This window comes from Cryptomeria japonica, chromosome 3, assembly GCF_030272615.1.
Source record: "Cryptomeria japonica chromosome 3, Sugi_1.0, whole genome shotgun sequence".
In the NCBI taxonomy this organism is placed as follows: Eukaryota; Viridiplantae; Streptophyta; class Pinopsida; order Cupressales; family Cupressaceae; genus Cryptomeria; species Cryptomeria japonica.
The window spans coordinates 587,629,634-587,654,802 of NC_081407.1; the positions used below are offsets into that span (position 1 = coordinate 587,629,634).

Genomic DNA, 25,169 nt, shown 5'->3' on the forward strand with positions numbered 1-25,169 from the left:
CATGAATAAAAGATACTCGTCAGCAAAACAAAATCAGAAGATTAAAACATTTTGATGATTGAACTCCATGGTACATAATCAGATAGAACTGTTTACAAACAGAAAAAATTCTCGTAATATGATTGAACTTGCCTTATTGCACATTTATAACCACTACACAACCTCAAGCCATTCTAACGCCTTCAAACTACTGGAAATGGGAGGACTAGAATTACACTTAAATCTAGATTTCGATTCCATATAACCACTCAAAATGCTCCTCGTATGTACAGTTTATTTATAATATACCTTGAGCATATGCCATTAAGGATAAAGTAGACCGGAAATTAAAATGTTTTTGACAAAGTGAATGCCATTATAATCCACAAGATGTGCAACTCTGTTAAATTGTGCAGTTTAATGTAGCTGGCAATCAGAATCAGTATCAGCATGTAGTTATGTAAGGTCACAATCCTTCAGATACATTTTATATTTAAAGAAAATACAATGAAAAATGCCAAACAACTTGCAATCTAGGAGCCATAGGCAATTGATTTCTTTGTAACATCAACATATAGGATTGAATTTGCATTGATGAGTATTTTACACACGGTAAATTTATTTTACTTCTACATTGTTCTGCAATACTTTGTTCAATGCAGGTGGCTCTTCATGTTCAAATTCAAAATGAACTTCAATGTGCAGAAACCCAATTGTAAAATTTCAGCCGCCTGGTTTTATTTTTTCTTTAAAAATAATATCCATCTTACAAATCAGTTCCCTCAGCTGCTTCATGGAAAGGAACCACCTTCTACAAGAAACAAATAAGTGTTCATGTCTAAATATGCAACTCTTCATAGGAAAACCTGTCTTCAATGTGTACTTCATTTCTCTACTCAGGAAACATTCTGTGGGGAGCAGGCTCTAGCCTACCATCATCAAAGGTTATTCATCAAAGGATCAATATCTGAGCTTAACATGGACAACAAGTGATGAATCCTGACATCACAGTGGAAACTCTTTTTGAAGCGCATCAAGATCTCGCACCTCACAAGCCTCCAGAGAATCTGTCTTTCCAGCACAGCTGTGGTAGAAGAGATCAACTTGAAATCAGGCTTCAATTCAAAGAAATATAAACTACAAACCAAAATCTATCTAACACGCATTGCAACTTACTTTTAGTTAAAAGCTTTGCAAAACACTATCCAATGTATTTGGCTAGAATTTTAAAAAAAACAAAAATGAAATTGATGCCTATCTGTTCACTTTCCAAATGTCTACCTCCAATCTACTCAACAAAAAAGGGAAATATTATGATTCACAGATACCCTGACAACATGGAATGGGTTTTCTTCTATTTATTTTATTTGAAATTTTAATACTAAGAAACATCTACCAAAAATGTTTTTATAACAAATCACAACCCTGATATCCAGCACAATCTTCTGGTTGCAAAATTTGGGTCATGGAAGCCTGCTTGACTAATAACATTTCAAATTCACATTTATGGATTAAGTAGCAAATCCATCATTAAATAATGTTGTCAGAATTGAAAGAAGCGTATATGGCATAATACGCACATACACAGAATCACAGCAAACATTTTGTCAAGGTTTCATAATATCCAATTCTTATTATAGAAAATATACTGATATGTCACGTAGAAAAAGAAGCTAGAGAAAGATTAGCCACCGAAATTTTGTTTCACACTTGCTTTGCTGGCTTATAGATTTACACAAGATTCCTGGCATTGGCAAGAAGACCAAATACCAATTGTACGAACACTTGAGTTAGTTTCATATATACATACAATTAGGAGGATCATGTGAACTGAGCCATATGTTCTTTGAGATATTTGCAGGCATGAAGAAATACTACAAGAGTGGACAGGATTTTGGTAGTGGCATGATTTCCTCCCTGCTTAGAGGAAGTTGTCATTAACTTTACCTATAAATGAGAAATTTTCTCCCAAAAGCTGTTTAGAAGAATTTTTTGACCTGTGCAAGAAAGGTTCATTTACTACCTACCAAAGTTTCATTTAAGCTAAAAAAAATTGTTCTGGTTTTCTTTGTGACATACTTATTTATGGCGAAACCTGGGAGGACCGTTTGAGACATTTGGACAAAGATTTGGGTATTTTGGAGGCTCAAGCTCTATTTGCCAAAGTCTACATGTGAATTCAAAATGACTGGACTTATGTACTTGGGTCATGTTATCAGTGTTCAAGGCATTTAAGTAGATCAATAAAATATTTGAGCCATCTTGGATTGGCACCCTGTTGGTAAACAGATTTGTCACTGCGGTCGTTTACCTGAAACTGACCCTGTTTGCCCGATAAGCAGTGACAAGCGTTCCAACAGTTGGAGAGATCGTTCTGTGAAACACGATCTTCCTCTGCATTTGAGAGGGGCAGCTCCCTCATATGATAGGGGTGTTTAGGATTTTCGTGTACTTTTAACCTGAAAGTACATAAAGGAGAAAACATAGAACTTAAACAAGATTAATAACAGAAACCCTACTAGAAGACATATGAACAACAAGTAGGATTCCATAAATGATAACAATCACAAAAGGGGCTACCACCAAAAAGGTTAGTCATGCAACAATGATGAAAGAAGTACAATAAACCTCGACACACGAAGAGATAGGTTGTACTAGCACATGCAAGTCAAGATACCATGAAATGATGTGTTTCATCAATGGATTTCACCAATACATAAAGGGATTACTAATTCAACGTACGCGAAATTAGCAAACAATAACTCATGAATACATTCAAGACACACGAACTCAATGCATTCTTCATTATTCTTTTTGAAATATACAAGTTCAAAAACCCCTTAGTCGAAGGTATGAATATCAAAAGATCTCACTTAGTTTCTCTACAAAATTCTGTAGAGTTTTCCCCCTCTGTAAGAGTCCCCTTTACATTACAAATAGCCTTGTATTTATAGACTTCCGAGAATAACCACCTTAATAACTAACTTTAATCCTGGGTTAATAACTAACTCTTTTCTGCGTGAATTTCAATGAGTTAGTAACCTACACTTTTATGCACAGAAGAAGTCAACTTTCTAACCTTGGGTTACAATAAGTGACATAAGTCACTTTTTACAAAAATAATATCAAACCCATTACATTGAAGAAATAATTCGTTTGTTGATTTTGTCGAGGAGGCCTCCATCTTCATTTGCTTCATTTGATCTCGTAATCATCTCACCATTTAATTCATGTCTACAAGTTCTCGAACATCCTTATCCATAATGAACATATGTTTCTTTGAACAATAAGAAGGCTTATATGATGAGGACATTATCATGTTCATGACATTATTTCCATGGTCTCCTAGCTTTTGTGTGCCGTTCCACTGCGGTTGGAGAATGTTGGTTGAGGTTCGTGGAATCAGTGTTGCGATCTGCCAGACCCTTGAAGTTCTTTGACTATGGTTCCACAAGCTTTACACTTAGATCTTCCCAACAAATATATTTGTCTATTCCTTGCGATCAATGTGAGCCATGAGTCATGCCATTACATTTGTTTGAAATCACTGCAAGCCGTGAGATGAATTTGAGGCATTATGTAAAATGAATAACATGTCTTGTCTTATGCTTCACATTCTTCATGTATGATGACCATGGCTTTATATCTGACAACAATCCTCATTTATTTAGTGCTGCGATGAATTTACAAACTCTGTTTCAAAGTTTTCATTTTGCATAGGCATGGAGGGTGGTGGCAAATAATTTGACTCTATACCTGCCAATTGCATTCACTTTAAAGTTTCTATCACTTTTCCAATAAGTGCATGTGTGTATCACTGCCATCATTTCATTATATTCCTAGGATGGAATCTCTTCGAGGCAATTTTACAAACAATTCGTGTGCTTGGTCTATGTTTCCATATTTCGCCTTTCGCATCCTGTCAAATGGTTCACTTCTTGTGCATATCAACTTGATCATTTCTAACTATAATATCCGATAGAGATCTGCCTTTAATCATGCTTTGATGGATATCTCTTCACTGCTCAAAAACTCACAATTTGACACGGGCTAGAAAGATGCTAAAAAAGGTCATGGAATTTTGATGAATGTCTTTTTAGGCTGATTACATTTGCTTGAACGTCTCTAAGGCCTTTTCAGCAAACCCATCTTGTGCATATCCTGAGATCATCACATTTCATGAGACCACATTAATTCGCGCATTTTTCCAAACGGTTCACTTGCCTTGCAGATGCTTGTACCAGGGTTTCATGGCCTATCGTCTCTACACAAGCAGGAGGGATGCTAGTAAAGCTTGTGGAATTTGGCTTTACACCCGTTAATTGCATTAGCTTGAAACTTTCTAAAGCTTTTTTTTTCATCATATTCATTTTCTCTACATTTTGCAAGCATATTTATCGTAGCAGTTGCAACTACATCTGACAAGATTCCTCTGTTCTATGTGGTTTGCTGAATATCGTGATTGGTTTTGTGTATATCCACATTCTACATCTGTCGTGTCCTCTTCTAAAACTTCACGTGTGCTAGCTATGCTCCCACAATTTGCATTTGTCTGATGTTTCACGAAATGTCTGTGCAATTGTGGCATCCTGTCAGATGTCACGGCATGGCTATGCGACCACCTTCTCTGAAGCACTATGTTAGACAGTTCACTTGCGTTGTCTATGATAGCCACGTTCTGCATCAATGACTACCAGAGCGGCTGCGACTACAACATCTAATGCAATCCTCTTTTTATGTTTTGATGAATGTCCATACCGTGGCCAAAAACTCCCATTTTAACACAGACCAAAAGGATGGTTGCAAAGTTGATGGAATTCGGTTATACACCTGTTAATACATCTCTTTAAAGCATTTTATCAAACAGTTCGCTAGATGTCTATGCTTCACGGCTTATACTCCACGGTTCCCATAACGCTATGTCCCAACGGTTCACGTGCCAACACGCTGCTCCCATTCTTTGCGGATTTTTGCTCTAAACCATATGACATTTCTTCAAGGCATTCGGTCAAACAATCCACATGCCATGACAAGGCTTTCTATGCACTTTTGCTGCAGTATCAACATGGCGGTGGATGACTCCAGCCGGTGAGGAGAATGGAGATTGCAGCGAAGTTAACTGGGCGTTAATTCTGCAGTGCCTGCATACCGTGATGAGGTGACATCTTTTTAAGGCATTTTGTTAGACAATTTGCATGCCATAAGTATGTAACCTGTTTTGCACACAAATCTACCCAAACATCTCGCAGTATAATTATTTTTGCTCCCACGATTTAGATGCATTTCAAACTCCAATGTTTGGCAAAACCGACGTATCTTCACTCCTAGTTCGAAGCTTCCATTTTATCGTTGGCAAGGAGGATGCTGGCAAAGGTTGTTGAATTCGGCCTTACAGTTGCGGATTTCACTTCTAGATAGTTTCAAAATCATCTTCAATCACATACCATGAGACCACATTTCTTTGAGGGATTCTGTCAAACAATTCACAAGCTACCTATGCTCTACGAAGCATTCATGTCTCCACAAAATAAATGCAACTACAACATCTGACAAAAATCCTCTATCTCTGCTGCTTAAACGGTTTCCACCTTGGTTTGCTGGATAGTTTGTCTACCGTGATTTTACTCTGCAATGCACATGTATTTTAACCGCGGTGTATATCTATTGAAACCATGTTTCTTTAAGGCATTTTATCAGAAAGTTTGCAGCCTATTTATGCCTTCCACATTCTACATACATGTTTGCATTTCACGGCATATATATGTTTCCTTATCTGTGTTTTATCAGCATGCCAATGCGTTATTTATTCTTATTCCTTCTGCAAACATGGCAGCCAAAACGTTCTCATAACACTTTGGTGGATGTCGATACTTATTCCAGAGCTTCCATTTCAGCACGGGCAGGGAGTATGATGGCGTGAGTTAGAGAGTCTACCAATGCAATGCGTGATGGAATCTTGACTCCATGTTGGCATGTGTATTTCCTTAGCAACTGCAACTTCAACCTCTGATGAAACCATTTCCTCTCTCCAATACATTTGATGAATATTCATAACATGGTATTTGAAGTTTCTTTTTGTTCCTTTGATGAAATTTATAAGAGGTTAAGAATGCTCAAAAAGTGAGCATTTCTAACCTTCTTGACAAAGTGGGGCCCGCGAGGTTAAGAATGCTCAATTTTGAGCATTCTTAACCTCATTTCTTAACCTCGCGGGCCCCACTTTGTCAAGAAGGTTAGAAATGCTCACTTTTTGAGCATTCTTAACCTTTTTTTTGTGTTGTGAGGTTAGAAATATGGGTTAGGAATGCTCAAAAAGTGAGCATTTCTAACCTTCTGTTTCAACGAACTATCCTTTAGACCTTGGAAACCATTGATCACAGAGAGGAATCAAGGAAGAATGCAACCAATGTTTTTGGACAACTTTTTATTGCAAATGACCAGACATATTAAAATAATTTAAAATATTAAATTATTATTTAAGAAATAATTTAAATATTTTAAATTTATTGCTTTGGCTAGAGAAAAATGATATAACTTTCAAACGGTAGGGAGTTAGGTCCTGAAATTTGAAACACGCGTCAATAGTAGGGAAATAGGTCCGCACAATTATTTACACCTCATGACGAATCCTAGGATGAGATATTTTAATCATTTTGAGGCAATAGACACCAAAAATCGAAAGTTTAATAAATGACAAATTACAAACTGGGTTCAGGTGAAAATTGGCCACATGACACAAAATGATGCTAATGACATGCTTATCAAATGGTTTCCCTCAGTTCTTGGTAATTTCCAAAATTCATCCACTTTTCATATTCTGACTGGTAAGGACCTTGGATTGGGTGTTCACTGTTTACACATAAACACCTATTGGATCTTTATTCAACATTGGGATCAATTTGAAATTCAAATTTTAGGTACGCCAAATATGGGGCAACAGCTGGCTCTGACTGGGGACAAGGACTGCAAAGGACGCAAGATGAACTCAAAATCTCTGGTTCGCAGGCTAGTGCACTATCGATTGGGCAACAGAGTCCAAGAGGAAACAACATAGGGAATAGCTGGAGAAAACTACACACAAACCAAAAATGGGATGAACACAACAAAATTTCTAACTAAAGTATGTACATGGTAGGCAAAGCCTACCTCAAACTTCTCCAGGATTGTCATACAAAACCATTCACAAGCTGAGAGAAATAGGTACCTTTGCGGATAAGCGACGTGCATCCATGTGGCATCTGTAAGCTCAACAGGTTGGCAAGATCGATATGTAGAAGATGAGAAATATCTTTGAGCAATGAACCAAACAACCATCTCTCATCATAAATCTGCGAGCTCTCTTGAAAGGTTTGGGTACCACTTTGAACATTATTGGTAGTTTGTGGAATATTCTCAAGTATACCTATATCCTCTATCTGAAGGTCCCTCTAATAGTCTGGTTTGCAATAAATTAATCCACGAATTGGACAACCTTCATATAATCTGTAATGTGAAGAAATTTGAGTTGACACATCCATCGAATCATGTTCATGACTGTCAGTTTGAAAAACACCTGTAGAAATACACTCATCTGAAAACAAAGGATTGAGGCAAACACTTTCACCATAGAAGAAGTCATCATTTGAAGCCTTCAAACACCAATCTGGAATACAATCGTTATGAGAATTAACTTCATGGGCTTCCTTCATTAGATCATCCATTACCTCACTTATCTCTGCATTCTTGGTACAGTTCCCAAAACTATCCTCTTTGATAGGGGAGTCTTCTTGATTAAAAGATTCAAAAGGAGGATTGCTTTGAACCTTGGAAACTTCATAAGGCATAGATTGTAATTCCATCGAGATAGGGACATTTGTTGATATTCTTACATGGATTTCATTTTCAACCCGCTCATAGATGTCTGTATTACTTTTTGTGTTCTCTTGTCCCAATGATTCCTCTTTATCACACTCTTCATGGAATTTGAAAACTTCATAGTCAAGTGGCATGCATGATAAAGAGTGGATACTTGATGGTTCATCTTCTTTCACTCGAGGTTGATCTAGGAGTTCAGTAAAAGTCTCCATTTTTTAAGATAGAGAGTATGTCTGCAAAATTTTACCTATGGTTGCTTCTCCATTGGTCAAATCCATACAAGATTGTCCATTAGGTTTCATACCTTTATTTTCCACGGAAAAGTTTTCATCTTCAACTGTTAGTGATGGATGAATGAGAATATCCTCTCCACATAGAAAGTCATCGTCAGAAGAATTGATACACCAAGTTGGAATGATAACTATAGGAGATTCATGTTTATACCTTTCCTCTTCACCATTTTCCTAAAGCTTGGGCTGCATGGAAGTCTTGAAATCATTTATTCCTCCTTCAAACTCTTTGTTTTCAGGTTCATGGAAGACTTCCTTCTTGCTATGGTGATCTTCATAATGCTCATGACATATAGGAACACAGTCTTCTTTTTCTTCCTCTCACACTTCATCTTGATCTTTCTTTTGACATGTATCCTTATGAGCTAATACGACTTCATCTTCCTTAACGCATGCATAATGTGATGGATCTTTTTCAAAATTTGGATCACAAGACATCTTATCAGGAATGCACACATCTTCAAGAAAATAATTTCTTCCCTCTTCTTTTTGTTCAACCTCTTGCAATGTTTGGAGCAAAGAAGGATGTACTTTGGCATGATCAAGTTTCCTATTTCCATAGAAGCTTTTCAAAAACTTGATATGTGAATCAGTGAGAACTTGATTTTGTCGAGAAAAAGGTGAAGGAGAATGAGCAACATTATTATCCATTGTTGATTCAAGAATACAGTCACGAGCAAAAATTTGGTTCTCTCTTCCATCTTTTTCCTCAATCTTTTGTAGAGTCTGGAGTAGAGAAGGATTAATTTTATGAGGATCATGTTTCTTTCCACTGTTGAATCTCTTCAAGAAGTTTGACCTATTCAGGTTCATCATGACTTTGATTCAGTTGAACAATTTGTACAGGAGAAAGGTCACTTTTGTCTTCATCTTTCTTGATTGTTGTGGATTTAGGTAAATGATCACAAGCAAGAAAACCAATCTCCTTTCCATCTTTTTCTTCAATGTCTTGCAACACTCGACATAAGGAGGGATGAATCTTATCCGGAGTAAACTACATGCCACCATAAAATTTCTTCAAGAAGTCGACTTGTATGGGCTCATTGGGAACTGGCCTCTTTAAATATATATAATCTTCATCATCACTTTCACTATCACTATCCAGCTCTCCTTTGTACCAAACCATTATTCTAAATTCAATCTTTCATGCAGAGTCGCCAACCTTCATTCTGAAGAAGGTACCTTGAAATTTCTGAGGAACAAAGCACATCGGTAGTTCGCTCCCCAACACATCCAAAAATATTGACTCAGCTCAGAGGGTTTTTTGGCCTCTAAAGCTACTACAGAAGATTTGTCAAGGGTTTCTCTTAGTTGGCAGCACCCTTTACTAATTTGATAAAGCGAGGAGCCTTCACTTGGTCTATTTCAGCATGGAAAACTTTTGATAAACTCAAAGAGCTGATGAGTTCATGTGCAGTGTTGGCTATTCCTGATTTCTCTCTTTCTTTTGTTCTTGAATGTGTTGAATTGAGAGAGGGGATTAGGGTTGTTTTAATGTAGAATAAACATCCAATTGCTTTTGAGAGCCATAAACTCAAAAGGAATAGAAAAAGGGTTCTCAATATGTGACAAAGAAAAGTTGACCATCATGCATGCTTTGGCCAACTTCAGACAAATACATAGAGGGAGGAAAGTTTGTCATTGAAATAGACCACAATAATTTGATTTACTTCTTGAGTCGGATTTCAACAAAAGACAACAAAAGACAACAAAAATGAGTAAAGCAAACTTCAAACATATGAGTTTGACAGAGTATGTCAAAGGTTAAAAGAATATTGTAGTAAATGCTTTGTCAAAAAAGCTCATTTTATGTTTTATGACATATTACAGCTAATTGAAAGGTCTACATCTTAGCTGACTTCCAAAAATGCCTTTGCTATTGATATATTGGAATATGGATTATAAGATGACAACTATGAAGTACTTAATGAACTCAATCTTTGAAAGAATAGAACCTAAATCCAAGATGAAAGATAAGATTTTAGGAGCAATTCATGATATGCCTTTAGCCAACTCTTCTGGGTATCTAAAGACATGTAAGTAGATACGAAAAAAGGTTTTCATGGAAAGGACTCAAGGATGATGTCCTTAAGCACATAGAGAGTGCCTTGTTTGTCAGCAGAACAAGATAGAGAAGAATTTTCCAGCAAGCCTATAGCAGCCCCTAACAATTTTGAATCAAAGGTGGTAAAGTATTTCCATGGATTTCAATACTAGGCTTCCAAAAGTACAAGGTAAGGACTGCATCTATGTTGTGGCAGAGAGACTCACTTGCAACTTCTTCAAATTACAAACCACCACAGGTTGCTGATTTGTTTTTTCCTAAAAAGTGCTTAGGCTCCATAGTTTGTCTAAAAAAAGAGTGATAGAGATAAGAGTTTACTTTGGATGTAGGTCAACTAATAGAGTGGCATGATGCCAAAGTGCCTTCTTGAGGCAGAAAAGAAGAAACACGTCGTGAATTTTACCCTGCTTGGTCAATTCTAACTTGTATGCAACTTTCCCAATCCCCACTTGATCTATATGGTCTATGAAAATGGGAATTAAGCTTCTTTGCTCCACTCATCTTGAAAGAGGACTATTAGTATGATTGTAATCTCAAGAAAACTATGTCATGTCCCCTTTTTGAGCAATCAAAGCAATTTAATAATTTAATGTTTAGTCTCTCAAAATACCTTTATTTCAATAATAAAGTGCAACTAGTATTTTATTATTAAATTAAATGGTTTTCAGGATGATATTTTATTTTAAGTTTGAAGTGGCAACTAAAGTGCAAAGGGGAATTAAAGGGGGTCACTTTTAGGGTTGTGAGAAAATAGAAGGAAAAGAAAATAAATTAAATATTTTCCCTCAAAATAAATTATAAGAGGAGGTTGAAGGAGGCTTCATATATTAAGCATACATATTAAACACATCCCCATGCATACCACAAAGAACAAAGATGCTACTGCCTGTAACTTAATAACAGTTCTGATCTGATCCAATCCATGGTGATGTTACTGGATGCTTTGATTCCTTTCCCTTATATCTCTCAATGTGAGAGAGAGGTCACACCTCTTCATCATGCATGCCCTTTGGCAAGATACATACCCTTTCACCATTAGCACCTTTTGAAAGAGTACAACTCTTCATTATTTCTGCCCTTTGAAAGGAACACAACCTTTCATTATTTCTGCCCTTTGAAAGGAACACAACCTTTCATAATCAGATCTGCACTTCTTATTCAAATCAGATGTGCACTTCTGATTTTCAAATATCCCCCTCTCAAATGAGGTTCTCTTCTCCCTTTTATATCTCATTGTTGAGGGAGTCACAACTTTTCTTTCCATGTCTTTTGACCATTCATTAACTTAATTAAATTTTAATAAATTATATTCAATTATAGTCTTTTATATTTTAATTTATTTTTTAATATTTAAATCTTATGATTATTATTTATTTTTAAATTCTATTTCAAAGTGGGGACATTACAAACTTGTATGCAACTTTCCCAATCCCCAATGATCTAAATGGTCTATGAAAATGGGAATTAAGCTTCTTTGCTCCACTCATCTTAAGAGATGACTATTTGTATGGTTGTAATCTCAAGAAAACTATGTCATGTCCACTTTTTGAGAAATCAAATCAATTTAATAATTTAATGTTTAGTTGCTCAAAATACCTTGATTTCAATAATAAAGTACAACTACTATTCTAATATTATATTAAAGTATTTTCAGGATGATATTTTATTTTAAGTTTGAAGTGGCAACTAATAGAATAATGTTAATTTTAGTATTAATGCTCATCAGTGTATATTCTATTTTAGACAGATCGTCTTCGATCTTCTCAGCAGTTTCTTATTAGAAACTTGCTATTCTTGTAAATAGCTTTGTATTATTTATGAGCGTCTTGCTCATTTTGATTAATCAATCAATTCTTTGAAATCCATTGCATCTCGCATTGTTTTATGGTATCAGAGCTATAGGAGGAATTTTTTTGAAAATTTTTTAATCCTAATTTCCAATTAGTGGAAATTTTCGAAATTATTTTCTGGAAAAAATTTATCAAAGTTTTTTTGGCTTCTGGGGTGGAATCGTCGTTTTTCGACCTGCAGGATCGTCGTTTTTGGCAACCTGTGTTTGCAGGGTCATCGCGTTTTTTTGCGATTTGTGTTCGCGTGCCTGCAGGGTTGTATCGTCGCGTTTTACCGCGACTTGTGTTCGCGCGACCTGCAGGGTCTGTCTCCGGCGATGTCCGCGGCCCTGTGCGTGCCAGCTTGTTCGCGTGCCTGCAACCTCGCTTTGTCTTCACCTGTTCGCAACCTCCACTTCGCCTGTTCGCGACCTCTAGCGTCGCGACCTGTTCCCGGCGTCGCTTCGACACCTGCGACCGGTTCTCGGCACCTGCAACCTGGTCACGGCTCTGTGCACGTTTGCAGGCTTCGACGTCGTCACCTCCAGCGGCGCCACCTGCAACTTGTCACTCTCTGCAAACGCCGATGTCATTTTCTGAGAAAACAATGGCGCCCACGACCTCTGCATTTTTCGATTGAAGTGTTTACCTCCACTTTTTTATCGAAAATAATTTTTTCTTGCAGATTTTTGGTGGGTTTTTCGAAACCCAATCTAGGTAGTTGTCCGTTTTTTTTGGGTGCCTCGATTTTCGTGCCTCAATTTTCGAGCCCACGGATCCAGATTCTAACAGGAGAATCCTTCTGGGTTTTTTGCACGCATTTCTGGGTTGTCTTTGGATTTTTCTGGGTCAGCCAAGAATTTTTCTTGGGAAACGTGCAAATGGCTTCTCTCACCAATCTGATGTTAGAAGGTAGTCAACGCTTTAATGGTCACAACTACAACATCTGGAAACAGCGTATGTTGACCATTTTTGAATATAGGCGTCTTGACCAGCTTGTTTTGGGCAAAGAGCTGAGTCCTGGTACACCTGGTGCAGATCAAGATAAGTTTGATGAACGCAATCGGGAGGCAGTCATGCTTCTCAAACTCTCATTAACTGATGATCAATTACCGCATATTCCTTCCGGCAAGACAGCTTCTGACATCTGGAAGCATCTGAAGGAATTGCATGAGACATCCGACAAGAGCCGAGCATTCTTTCTGAAGAATCAGTTGTTCTCCATTATGATGGACGAACGTATGTCCTTACAGGAGCACCTCACGAGGATTAAGGACATTCGAGATCAACTCGAAGCTATTGGTCGGACTATGGAGGAAGAAGACATGGTTGTAATCACTCTAAAAAGTCTTCTGAAATCGTATGAACACTTCATTGAAACCCTCAATATTACTTCCACTAATGTTGATCTGAAGTTTTCAGAATTATGCACCAAACTTCTACAGCAGGATCGCTGGAAACAGCAATTTGGTAGTGGTACTACATCAGCCTCCTCGGAAAATGCCTTCACAGCTCAATCCTTTCAGAAGGATAAAGGCAAATTTCAGTCCTCTCAGTCTTCTCAGCAGAAAGGCTCTTCTCAGACACAAGATGGAGCTAAGAAGAAGAATGTGCAGTGCAATTACTGTCACAAGTACGGCCATATGAAGAAAGATTGCCGTCAGAGGCTCGCTTCTGAACAAAAGAAGCAGGAAGGGTCACACCAGAAGGCGCATGTTGCGGAACATTCCGAGCAAAAGGAGTCTGCCTTTTATGCCTTTATGGCTAAGAGGTCCTCAGATCATGCCAGGTCTTCTGCTTGGTACATCGACTCTGGTGCATCACGTCACTTTTCTCATCGGCGTGACTGGTTTACAGACTTCTCACCTTTCAGTGATTCCGTTGTATTTGGCAGAGGTGAGGAGTATACAGTTGTTGGCAAAGGCACTGTTCAGATACAATCTGGTGGCAGGACTCTCCTTTTTCTGAATGTGTATTATGTTCCTGGAATGGAACTTAATCTGCTCTCTGTCAGCCAGATTATGAGGAATTCTCCTCAACTAGATGTGGTGTTCAGTGCTCACAAGTGCTCCATCATTGATCGGGAGACTCGTCTTACTGTTGCTGTTGGTCTAGAGGATCATGGCCTATATAGGCTTCTTGACACTGGTGATTCTCCTGAAGTGGCTCTGGCAGCTCGTGTTTCTCCTCTTAGCACTTTGTGGCATCAGAGATATGGACATCTCAACATTCAGTATCTCTCTCAGCTGTCTCGGGAGGGACTTGTTTTAGGGTTACCTGATATTCAGACTCAGCATCTTGGAGTATGTGGCGCCTGTCAAGCTGGCAAACAGCATCGGACTTCATTCCCACATGGAAAGTCTTGGCGCGCATCTAAGGTACTTCAATTACTTCATGCTGATATTTGTGGTCCTATGAATACATCTTCTGTTACTGGTTGCAAATATTTTTTGCTTATTGTAGATGATTTTAGTAGAAAGATGTGGGTGTACTTTCTTAAGCATAAATCAAATGTATTTAGTATCTTTCAGAAGTTTAAGTCCTTTGTTGAAAAAGAGTCTGGACATAGTATCATTACTCTTAGGACAGATAATGGGGGGGAATTTTGTTCTTCTGCATTCTCCAACTTTTGTGATACCCATGGCATCAAACGCCAGTTGACTACACCCTACACTCCTCAGCAAAACAGTGTTGTCGAGCGTCGCAATCGTACGGTTGTTGAGATGGCTCGCTCTATGTTACAACACAGGAGTGTTTCGAATAAGTATTGGGCTGAAGCAGTCTTTACTGATGTCTACCTTCTTAACCGCTCTCCTACTCAGGCTGTTAAGGGGAAGACTCCAGAAGAGGTTTGGTCTGGTCGGAAACCTCAGATCAGCCACCTGAAGGTTTTTGGCTCTGTTGCCTATGTTTGGATTCCAGATGCTAAGCGCTCCAAGTTGGATTCCAAAAGTCAGAAACTCATGATGACAGGATACAGTGATCACCATAAGGCCTACAAACTGATAGATATAGACACTGAACGTCTTATCTTCAGTCGTGATGTTGTATTTGATGAAGACAGAGGATTCTTTCAGTCCCCTTCTTCTGTGCAGAGTTCTGAGGATCAGCCTCACAGTGTTCTTATTCCATTAGGTTCGCCTGATGGGAGGGATGATGCAAAATCTATTTTCGATGATGCACTACCTGAGTTCCCTCCGGAGAATAATCCTCCTGCTGCTGCTCCTGTTCCTGATCCTGAGCCTCTTCCAGCTCCTCCAGATGTTCGTACTTCTACTCTCTGGCCTAAATGGTGGGCCAAGACCATTGGTGATCTCAGGGATACTGAGCTCATTGAGGGTAGAACCTCCCGTAATAAGAGCAAACAGCAGCATACAGTCAATTTTGCTCTCATGGCTAACATACACAGTGTTTTTGAGCCTCAGACATACTCAGAGGCTAAAGGTATACCTGAGTGGGAACAGGCTATGGAAGCTGAGTTCCAGAGTCTTCAGAAGAATCACACTTGGGCCCTTTCTGATCTTCCTTCAGGGAAGAAGCCCATTAGCTGCAAATGGGTGTACAAAGTAAAATACAAAGCTGATGGAACCTTAGACAAGTATAAGGCTCGTCTTGTTGCTCGTGGGTTCTCACAGAAAGAAGGCATTGACTACGAGGAGACTTTTGCTCCTACAGCCAAAATGAGTACCATACGGCTCGTTCTTGCCTTGGCAGCCCAGTTCAGTTGGAAAGTCCATCAGATGGACGTCAAGAGTGCTTTTTTGAATGGTGACTTACAGGAAGAAGTCTACATGACGCAACCCCCAGGATTCAAGGTTGCTGGTCAAGAACAGAAGGTCTGTAGATTAGTCAAAGCACTCTATGGTCTGAAACAAGCTCCTCGGGCTTGGTACATGAAAATTGATAAGTACCTGACAGATCATGGTTTTCAGCGGAGTCCATCTGATGCAAACTTGTATATCAAGCATTCTAGTAATGATATTCTGTTTGTAGTTGTCTATGTGGATGACTTAATCATTACTGGCAGTTCAGCACATTTGATCATTGGGATCAAACAGGATTTGTGCCGTACCTTTGATATGACAGATTTAGGACTTCTACATTACTGCTTAGGAGTTGAAGTCTGGCAGACTGAGCACAGTATCTTTCTCTCTCAGTCCAAGTATGCCAGAAGTCTTGTAGACAGGTTCAGAACGCAGGATTGCAAACCTGCCTCTACTCCTATGGAACCCGAGCTCAAACTTTCAGCTCAGTCATCCTCACCAGTTGTGGATGAATCTCCGTTCAGGCAACTAGTGGGCAGCCTCATCTATCTTACTGCCACTAGACCTGACATCAGTTTTGCAGTGAGCTACATTTCACGCTTCATGACAGCTCCCAAGGCTGATCATTGGTTAGCAGCGAAGCGTGTGCTGCGTTATGTGAGTGGCACTCCTGATTATGGACTTCTGTACACTCGGAGTTCTGATCCTATACTCAGTGGTTACACAGATTCTGACTGGGCAGGTTCGGTTGATGACCGTAAGTCTACAGCAGGGTATGTGTTTAGTTTGGGATCTGGTGCTGTCACATGGACTAGTAAGAAGCAGCAGACAGTGGCTCTCTCCTCGACAGAAGCAGAGTATCGGGGAGCAGTTAAGGCATCTTGTGAGGCGGTTTGGCTTCGACGAATGCTTGCGGATATGCATGTCTCCCAGGCAAGTCCTACTCCCTTGTTCTGTGATAATCAGGGAGTGCTCAAACTCGCCAAGAATCCAGTCTTCCATGAAAGAACCAAGCATGTGGAAATGCATTGTCACTATATTCGACAGCTGGTTGAAGACGGATCCATCCAGTTGCTGTATGTTCCTACCTCGGAGCAGCCAACAGACATCTTCACCAAGCCCCTTGGTCCTGATAAATTTGTAAAATTCAGGGGGTCTATAGGTGTAGTTAATAGATTGAGCATTAAGGGAGGGTAATAGAATAATGTTAATTTTAGTATTAATGCTCATCAGTGTATATTCTATTTTAGACAGATCGTCTTCGATCTTCTCAGCAGTTTCTTATTAGAAACTTGCTATTCTTGTAAATAGCTTTGTATTATTTATGAGCATCTTGCTCATTCTGATTAATCAATCAATTCTTTGAAATCCATTGCGTGTCTCGCATTGTTTTAGCAACTAAAGTGCAAAGGGAAATTAAAAGGGATCACTTTTAGGGTTGTGAGAAAATAAAAGGAAAAGAAAATAAATTAAATAACCTCAACATAAATATTTTTCTACAATGCTCAACAAGAAATAACAACTTTTTATACGAGCTTCAGAATTATAGCAGCTAGTAACCCCTAATCTGAGGTGTTTGTTCTTATGTCAAATAATGGTCGCATAAGATTGTGTCTAAGCCGTAATCTCAGTCTGTACATAGTCAAATTCAGGCCATACCAAATTTATGTTAGCCGCTGCCTTAAAGAATGAAGCTTTGACACACCATACCATTTCCTATGCTGGTCACCTTGAGTTTATTCGGTTATTGGCTGATGTAAAAATTCTTTCTTGAACTGTACAAGTATTGCAACACCATTCTAGAATGGATAAAGCGAAGAAGGAACAATTCAAAAGCCTTAAGATGAAAGAAGAAAACATAGCCTCCTATTTGCTTCATGTTGATGAGGTCATGAACACAAGAAGAGGTCTTGGTGAGGAGGTTTTAGAAGCTGTGATTGTACAAAAGGTTTTAAGGTCCTTGCCTTTAAGATTTGATTACAAAGTTCTGGTGATTGAAAAAATGAGAGATTTAGACAAAAAGACAAAGGCCGAGTTGCATGGGGTTTATACTACCTATAAAATGAGGATTGAAGACAAGTCATCAAAAAGGGAGGCAACCATCAAAGCATCAAGGAAGGAAAAGAATAAAATATATGAAGCAAGTGATATCTCGAGCAATGAAATAGATGAAGATCACTTCAAGAAAAAGCTAAAGAAAGGATCCAAGACGTATCAAGGTAAATTACTATTCGAATGTTTTAATGGTGGTAGAATAGGTCATTTTGCTACTAAGTGTCTGTGGGGTAAGAGCAAAAGCAATGATGATGAAGCGGATCACTACATAAAGAAAGGAAGAAAACATCAACAAAGGGAGGTCTACAAACAAGGTCTGAAGAGCACACAATTATACTGAGAAGGGTGGCTGAATCAATATATCAGCAAACTTTTATTTTTAAAAACTTGATTAGATGCAATAGCAATACTTCAAAAAGCTTAATCAACCACACATGCAAGATCTAGCAAGTAAGAACACAAAAGAACACACTAATTACATGGAGACCCTTGTGGGAGAAAACCATGGCAAAATACTGCTTTTATGTTGAAAACATCCTACAAATTTTGTAGGCACCAACCCACAGGAGACCCCAATCCCCTCTAGATGATTTTGTAGGCACCAACCCGCTGGACACACCAACCCCCACAATTGAGCACCAACTCAACAAGAGACACCAATGTCTTTGAGAATGAGGCACAAACCTCAAAAGATTAAAAAAGATAAATGATTTTATCTCCTTCAATCAAATCTGGAACCCTTCACTAATCTGCTCAAAACTTACTTCTTAAATCTGCTTATATTCTCCAAGAATCTCTGCTCACAGGTCTGCACTTATTTGCCTTTAATGTCTACTCATACTCTTCAAAATTTCTGCTCAAAAGGTCTGAAATAAAACTGCTCACAAGTCTGAAAATTGTTTTTTCATAAAGTCTAACTTAACTGCTCATGAAGTCTGAAATAAACCTTCAAAAATCTGCTCACAAGTGCTCCTTAGATCTGATTCTAAGGTCTGCTCACAACTGTCTTGAATAGGAATGATATTCAATGAGATGCTTGATTGAAAATAACCCCAACTGAATCCATATTCATATCAACCATAACACCTTTTCACCGATGGTTGCAACTTGCAACTATTGGAAATATGAGTTTGTATGGTTGTCATTGATGTCAAACTTGGTTGTCCAGATGGATTCTGGTCCAAATATGCTCTTGATTGTTGCAATTGTGTTTTGGGTTGCAGATTGAGTTTGATATTTTTGGTGTTGGTTGTGGCATTTTGATTCTAGTTTATAGAAGCTACTTGTTTTTGTTTTCTGGCACTGTGAGTGTTTGTCAAACTAGTCTGTAAAGTCTTCGGTGGCCTCTGGGTATGTTGTAGTTTGTGTTGCAGTTTAGTGGATGTGATTTTATGGCTCATATAGTATCTCAACGTACTTCTCTGGTGGATTCTTTGTTCCACTAGAATGCTATGTTGACTTGTGTTTGGAATATTCAGTTGTGTTATAGTTCGGTGTGTCCGATTGGACTATCTTGGTTGGATCATACCCCTTTGGTTTGGATATGCATTGGAGGATGTATTAAGAGGTTGTTATGGGTTTCACCATGGCGTGTGGAGATCTGTGTAGCATAATATGCATCAGAAGATGTCTTTTGGCCGACTGTTTAATAAGTTATATTGCCTATCTACACCTTACATTTGATGGTGACTTTGGAGGATGAGTTAGCATGTGCAGATTGTTGGATTCATCTTGGGAGAATGTGTTATGATGTATTTGGGTCCCCTTTTGCTCTTGGAGTGGACCGTCTTGGGTATTTTTGGTCCGAGTGGCTTATTTTGTGCAATATTGTTAATTCCAATTGTGGTTCACCCTCATATAAAGTTTTTGATGATCTACCTTATATTTAAGGAATGAGATTGTATGAGTTGTGCATGGAATGTGTGTGAATTGATGAGCAATGTATGCAAATGATATGCAAGCAGATTTGACTTTGTGAATCTATGAAAGTCAATTTGTGAAGAGATTTGAAGGTGATAAATTCAAGAAGACAATGGGCAGAGACAGTGACAGAGTTCAAAGATGTTTGCCATGATATTGGTCGCTTGATCTTGATGTTCAAGGACAATTTCATGTTCACGAGATCCTTCTAATATCAATTCTGCTATTTCTTTTGTTGTTGAATGACAGTGGGTTCTTTAGCAACATTTTTATATCTTGCCCTAATGCAGTGTGCCTCAGCTATGCAAGTCCATGTGTCTTGCCCTAAGGTAGTGTGTGAAGTCCTTCGAGTGCTATTGCTCCTTGGTAGTGAGCCTAAAACATTGTAATCATTCATATTTACATTGTGAGTTAGATTCTTACCGTGGTTTTTCTTTGTTTGGGTTTTCCACGTAAATCTGGTGCTCATGTTGATGGTTGATGTGTTTTCAGAACTTTTGTTGTATGGTTGAATGTTGTTTATAATTTATCTGTTTTGAAGTTCCGAACTTATTCACCCCCCTTCAGTCTTCTCGTGGGTTCAACAGCAACTCCTCAATTAGGTCGGACAAATTAGGCAAATTTCAATATTGTATTTAATTTTTGTTTCCCTTCACCAAAGTGGGTGTTTATCTATTTGAGATTGACCCAACTAAAAAGTTATTATTTTAATTTATTTGCAACCCTTAAATTAGAGTGCACATCTCAAGGGAGTCTACCAAAAGCAAATTATTTAATTTATTTAAATTAAAACACCCTTCCAAATTTGAACGCCAACAATGAAGGAGGTTGGCCAACATTTTTTTGTCTTGGACGCCAAAATGGAGGAGGTAGACCATCATAAATAAACAAGAATTTATTTAGACAATTTAATCCCTGATTTTCTACAACAGTCTTTGATTTAATCTCTAATTTTCTACAACAAACCTTCACTTGACCTTTGACATCAATGACAACAATTTCCAACAATCTCCCCCTTTGTCATTGATGGCAATGTTGTAAAGAAATAAACTTGAAGTGCAACAGGAACAAACTTCTCCCCCTAACTGAATGCCCCCCCTTATAATGTCCCCTACAAGGAGGCTACCATTTTCCCAATAACCAACACCCATTACTTAATATATCATGCCTTAAATTAATTTATTAAACTAGATAATGATATTTAACCATACAATTGATAGTGGCTATATTCAAGCCCCAGTTCTTACTTCCTTTCTAATCCTCAACCCTGGATGAGGATTTACTTGTCTAGGGTGTGATGACACCACCTCCATAATTGGACACAAATTTTAGGAACATCCGTCTAGACCACCCTTGGGGCTCACCTAATTTGGGGTGGATTTACTCCACCTCTCCCTAACAACACCATGCCTCTCCTTTGAGGCAGGGAGGAGGGGGACGGGGAAAATAGAAATGATAAAGCAATTGGGCTGTGAGTACATAACTTCTAATGTATTATGAATGTATATGAAATTAAGTATGGTTGTCATAAATATTGCAGTCTATATTAATATTATTATTAAATTATGAATAAGAACATTATCAGGCTTCATATATTAAGCACATCCCCACGCATACCACCAAGAACAAGGATGTTACTGCCTGTAACTTAATAACAGTTCTGATCTGATCTGATCGATGGTGATATCACTGGAGGCTTTTGATTCCTTTCATTTATTTCTCTCAATTTGAGGGAGAGGTCACACCTCTTCATCATGTATGCCCGTTAGCAAGAGACACACCCTTTGAAAGAGTGCAGCTATTCATTATTTCTGCCCTTCAAAAGGGACACAACCTTTCACAATCAGATGTGCACTTCTTATTTAAATCAGATCTACACTTCTAATTCCCAAAATTACCCCCCCTTCAAATGAGTTCTCTTCTCGCTTTTATACCTCATATTTGGGGGGGTCACAACTTATCATTTCACGCCTTTTGACCATTCATTAACTTTAATCAAATTTTAATTGTATTTAATTATATTCTTTTATATTTTCATTTAATTTTTATTTGTATTCTTTTGTATTATTTTATTATTATTATTATTTATTATTAAATTATATTTCAAAGTGGGGACATTACGCCCCTTACTCTACTTCTCCTCCATTGACATTAATGGCAAATGCTCTCTGGGATAAAAATATAAGACAATGAATAGCTCCCCTTGTACACATGCTTCCCAAGAAGAACTTAGTGAATAGATGAGAGAGATGTTACTCCCAATTTTTCCCTTAGATACTCAAAAGTCTCTTTAAGAAGAGGCTTTGTGAATGTGTCCACAATTTGTTCCTTTGTAGCAATGTATTTCAAATTTTCAACTTCACTTGCCAATTGACCACCTGCTCTCTTAAACAATGGTATTTATTGGAATATGTTTTGTCTTCGAGTGCATAACTAGATCTTCTGAGATGTTGACTGCACTTGTATTGTCACCAAATGTGGAGATGGGATGCACATGCTCAACCTTAATATTGTTCAATGTTTGTTGAAGAGCTGTCACCGAATGTGGAGATGGGATGCACATGCTCAACCTTAATATTGTTCAATGTTTGTTGAAGAGCACACAGTTATACTAAGAGGGGGGCAATTGATATAACAATAAATTTTACCAACTTAAACTTTATCAATCATGATAGCATTATACACTAACTTTCAACAATCATGCACATAAGAACACAATAACACAATGATTTATGTGGAAACCCAAATGGGAGAGAAACCACAGCAAATTAATGTTTTTATACAGTTCTTCTTTTACAATGTTAGTAGGCAGTGGCATCAACCTACTAGAGGCACCAACCCATTGGAAGCACCAAATCACACAACTTCGTAAGCAACAACTTACAAGAGGATCCAACCCCTTCAAGTGAAGCACCAACTCCACAAAATGAAGCACCAACTTCACCCAAGATGAGGCACCAACCTCAAAACAAAACTTTGTTATAAATACTCCTCCAATCTGCTATGATGAATATTACTATTCAATCATATAAATCTGATCATAATCTCCTGTTGACGTGGATGAAATCGCATTGCTGCAAACTCCATACGGCCAACGCAGAATAGAATAAACTCACTGAGTATCCTACCCTCTCTTGAAATAAGGGAATCCCTAATGCTATTTTCTACGTTTTGATCAATGGGGATAACCTCAAGGTTTCTTTTGTCAGGTCTTGACTGTGGGATCTCTCAGTGGCTTTATGTGTTTATGCTGGAAACACAAGGGGACTTACGTTTGATTGGCAATTCCATGTATAAATTCCCGAGGACCTTTTACGGTTTTCTTTCAGGTGATGTTGGTTAATTTGAAGCTGATTTAGCAGGACTGCAGATTTCTAAAAAAGGGGATAAAATTGGGAGGAAAGAAAGGAAGGATAGGGAGAAAGAGAACTGTAAATTCTAACTAGGACAGCAGATTCAATCAAGCAGACAGACACCTCCAGGAAACTAAATTAAGCCTCATCAGTCATTCAAACACAATGTTTGCATAAACTTAGTGCAATCTTCAAAGGAGAAACCAGATTTTCATATTACCAAATACGATATTAGAACTTCTACATTCATGATATGTATATATTTGATAATCGAACTAAATCATAAAATAGCCCAGATTAACCATGCGGAAAGGAAAAAAAAGCAATCAGCTATCCTCTAATGGTATGGACTGTGAAGGTTCTATCAGATGCTTGGTAAGAACTGTTGTGCAAAATGAATAGACATAATTAAAAGCTTTCTAAATTAAATGAAGAAGGAGACCATGCACTCACAAGGAAACTTGAAGGTAATTTTAATCCATTGTATTAATTCCTGCAAAATTCCTTCAGAGCTTTCGCAACAATCCAAGAACTTCCTCCCAAATGAGGGAAAACTAGTCCCCTTAAATAGGTTTCCAAAAATGAATGAATGGCCAAGATCTAATCTAGACAAGTGGCCCAGATTCATCCTTACAAAAAGAGGGACCCACACCCATAAATGGGGGGTAAATATCAACAACCACCCCAAAGGGAGCAATAACTACCAAAAAAGGATAATTACAACTATTGAAATAATCCAAAAAGGGGGGGACAAAAAAAACTTTAGAATATGTTGACCGAAAGTCAACTGTCACCCTTTTGGGACAAAAGTGAACCTTTTAAGACTTGGAGGGAAAAAGGCATTTTTGAGAAACTACTTTCTCTATTTTGGTTTCACATTCTTTCTGTAGAAACTGGTCTTCACCATGCAGGTATTCTTGCCATAAATCACGACCTGCTGCTCGTTCCCTGCGGACATATTCCTGAAACTTGATGCATAATTGGAAGAGGGGACTAAAAGGTGGCATGGGAGGGTGGCGAATTTTGTACTGCATGCCCTCGAGATACTGGTCCACGTGCCTTAAACCGTCCTTCCAGCTGGAGCGATTACGCTCGAAGCACAATATGTCTGAATGGAACTGACCAGCAAAACTCAAGTCTTCAATGGAATAAGAAACCTTATTTGCTCCCAACCTTTCCTCCCAATCCAGCCGGATTACACTGTCGGATAGGTCATTTATCCACCCCGAAACCATTGATCGGAGGATGGTCTTGCCTAGTTCTTGCATGTTCTGCAGAATTGCCTCACATGCGTCATTTTCCTTGTCAATAATTTCCTGGGCGTCGTTCTTCATGGTGACGGTTCAGTACCATTCCTTGAGAACACTGATGCCATGGGGATCTAGGATGTCAGGCAGTGTAGGAATCTGTGTATGTGTCCAGAAAAGAGCTCTTAGGAGGGGAAGGGTAGAGGCCGCTACTTCATGCATGTGAAGGGATTCCCTCTTTACCTCCAACAGCCTGACTAGAGTGAGCTCTCGATGGAGAGCCATTTCCTTTACTTCTATGAGGATCTGTTCTCCCTTTTTCTTGATGTCCTGCACCCATTCCTTGACGGCCTTTGCGGTATCCCGAATTCCTTCAAATTCAATTGTGGTCCTTTGCGCCAATGCTATTGGGGGAATATGGGATTCAGAGGGGTTGTGTAATGGCCGCAGGAGCTTATCGATGTATCCCTCGGCCTGTTCAGCACGGGCCCGATACATATCCTTTTCGGCAGTGATTTCCTCGAGCTGTCTGAGTATGTTCTGCACTGAGTCCTTAAATTCCTCCTTTTCTTGCTCTTTTGTAGCTCGTCCGATGGGGACAGTCGTAATGCTATAATCTGCCAGTGTTATCTGATCTGCTGGCTTGTTCACGGGCGGGGTGGCAATATGAAGAGTGCGGTTCCTTTGCTCATCCCTGGTTACCTTAGAGTATGTTCTTGGTTTCTTCTTCCCTTTAGCTTTTGCTTGATCCATTCGTGAGAAGATGTCCTCCAGATCGATGGGTGCCTTGGTGGCGGCCCTGTGCTGAGCTCT

General features: G+C 38.6%; 1 protein-coding gene across 1 annotated transcript in view; it reads right to left on the reverse strand.

Annotated features, from left to right (window-relative positions):
* Window positions 1-487: 487 nt before the first annotated feature.
* Window positions 488-25,169, reverse strand: part of LOC131042650 (peroxisome biogenesis protein 5) — a 176,845-nt gene continuing 152,163 nt past the window's right edge. The window contains exon 15 of the mRNA XM_057975967.2: window positions 488-1,063. Coding sequence (XP_057831950.1) covers window positions 985-1,063 — 79 coding nt within the window. The 3' untranslated portion in view covers window positions 488-984. The remainder of the gene's footprint in view (window positions 1,064-25,169) is intronic.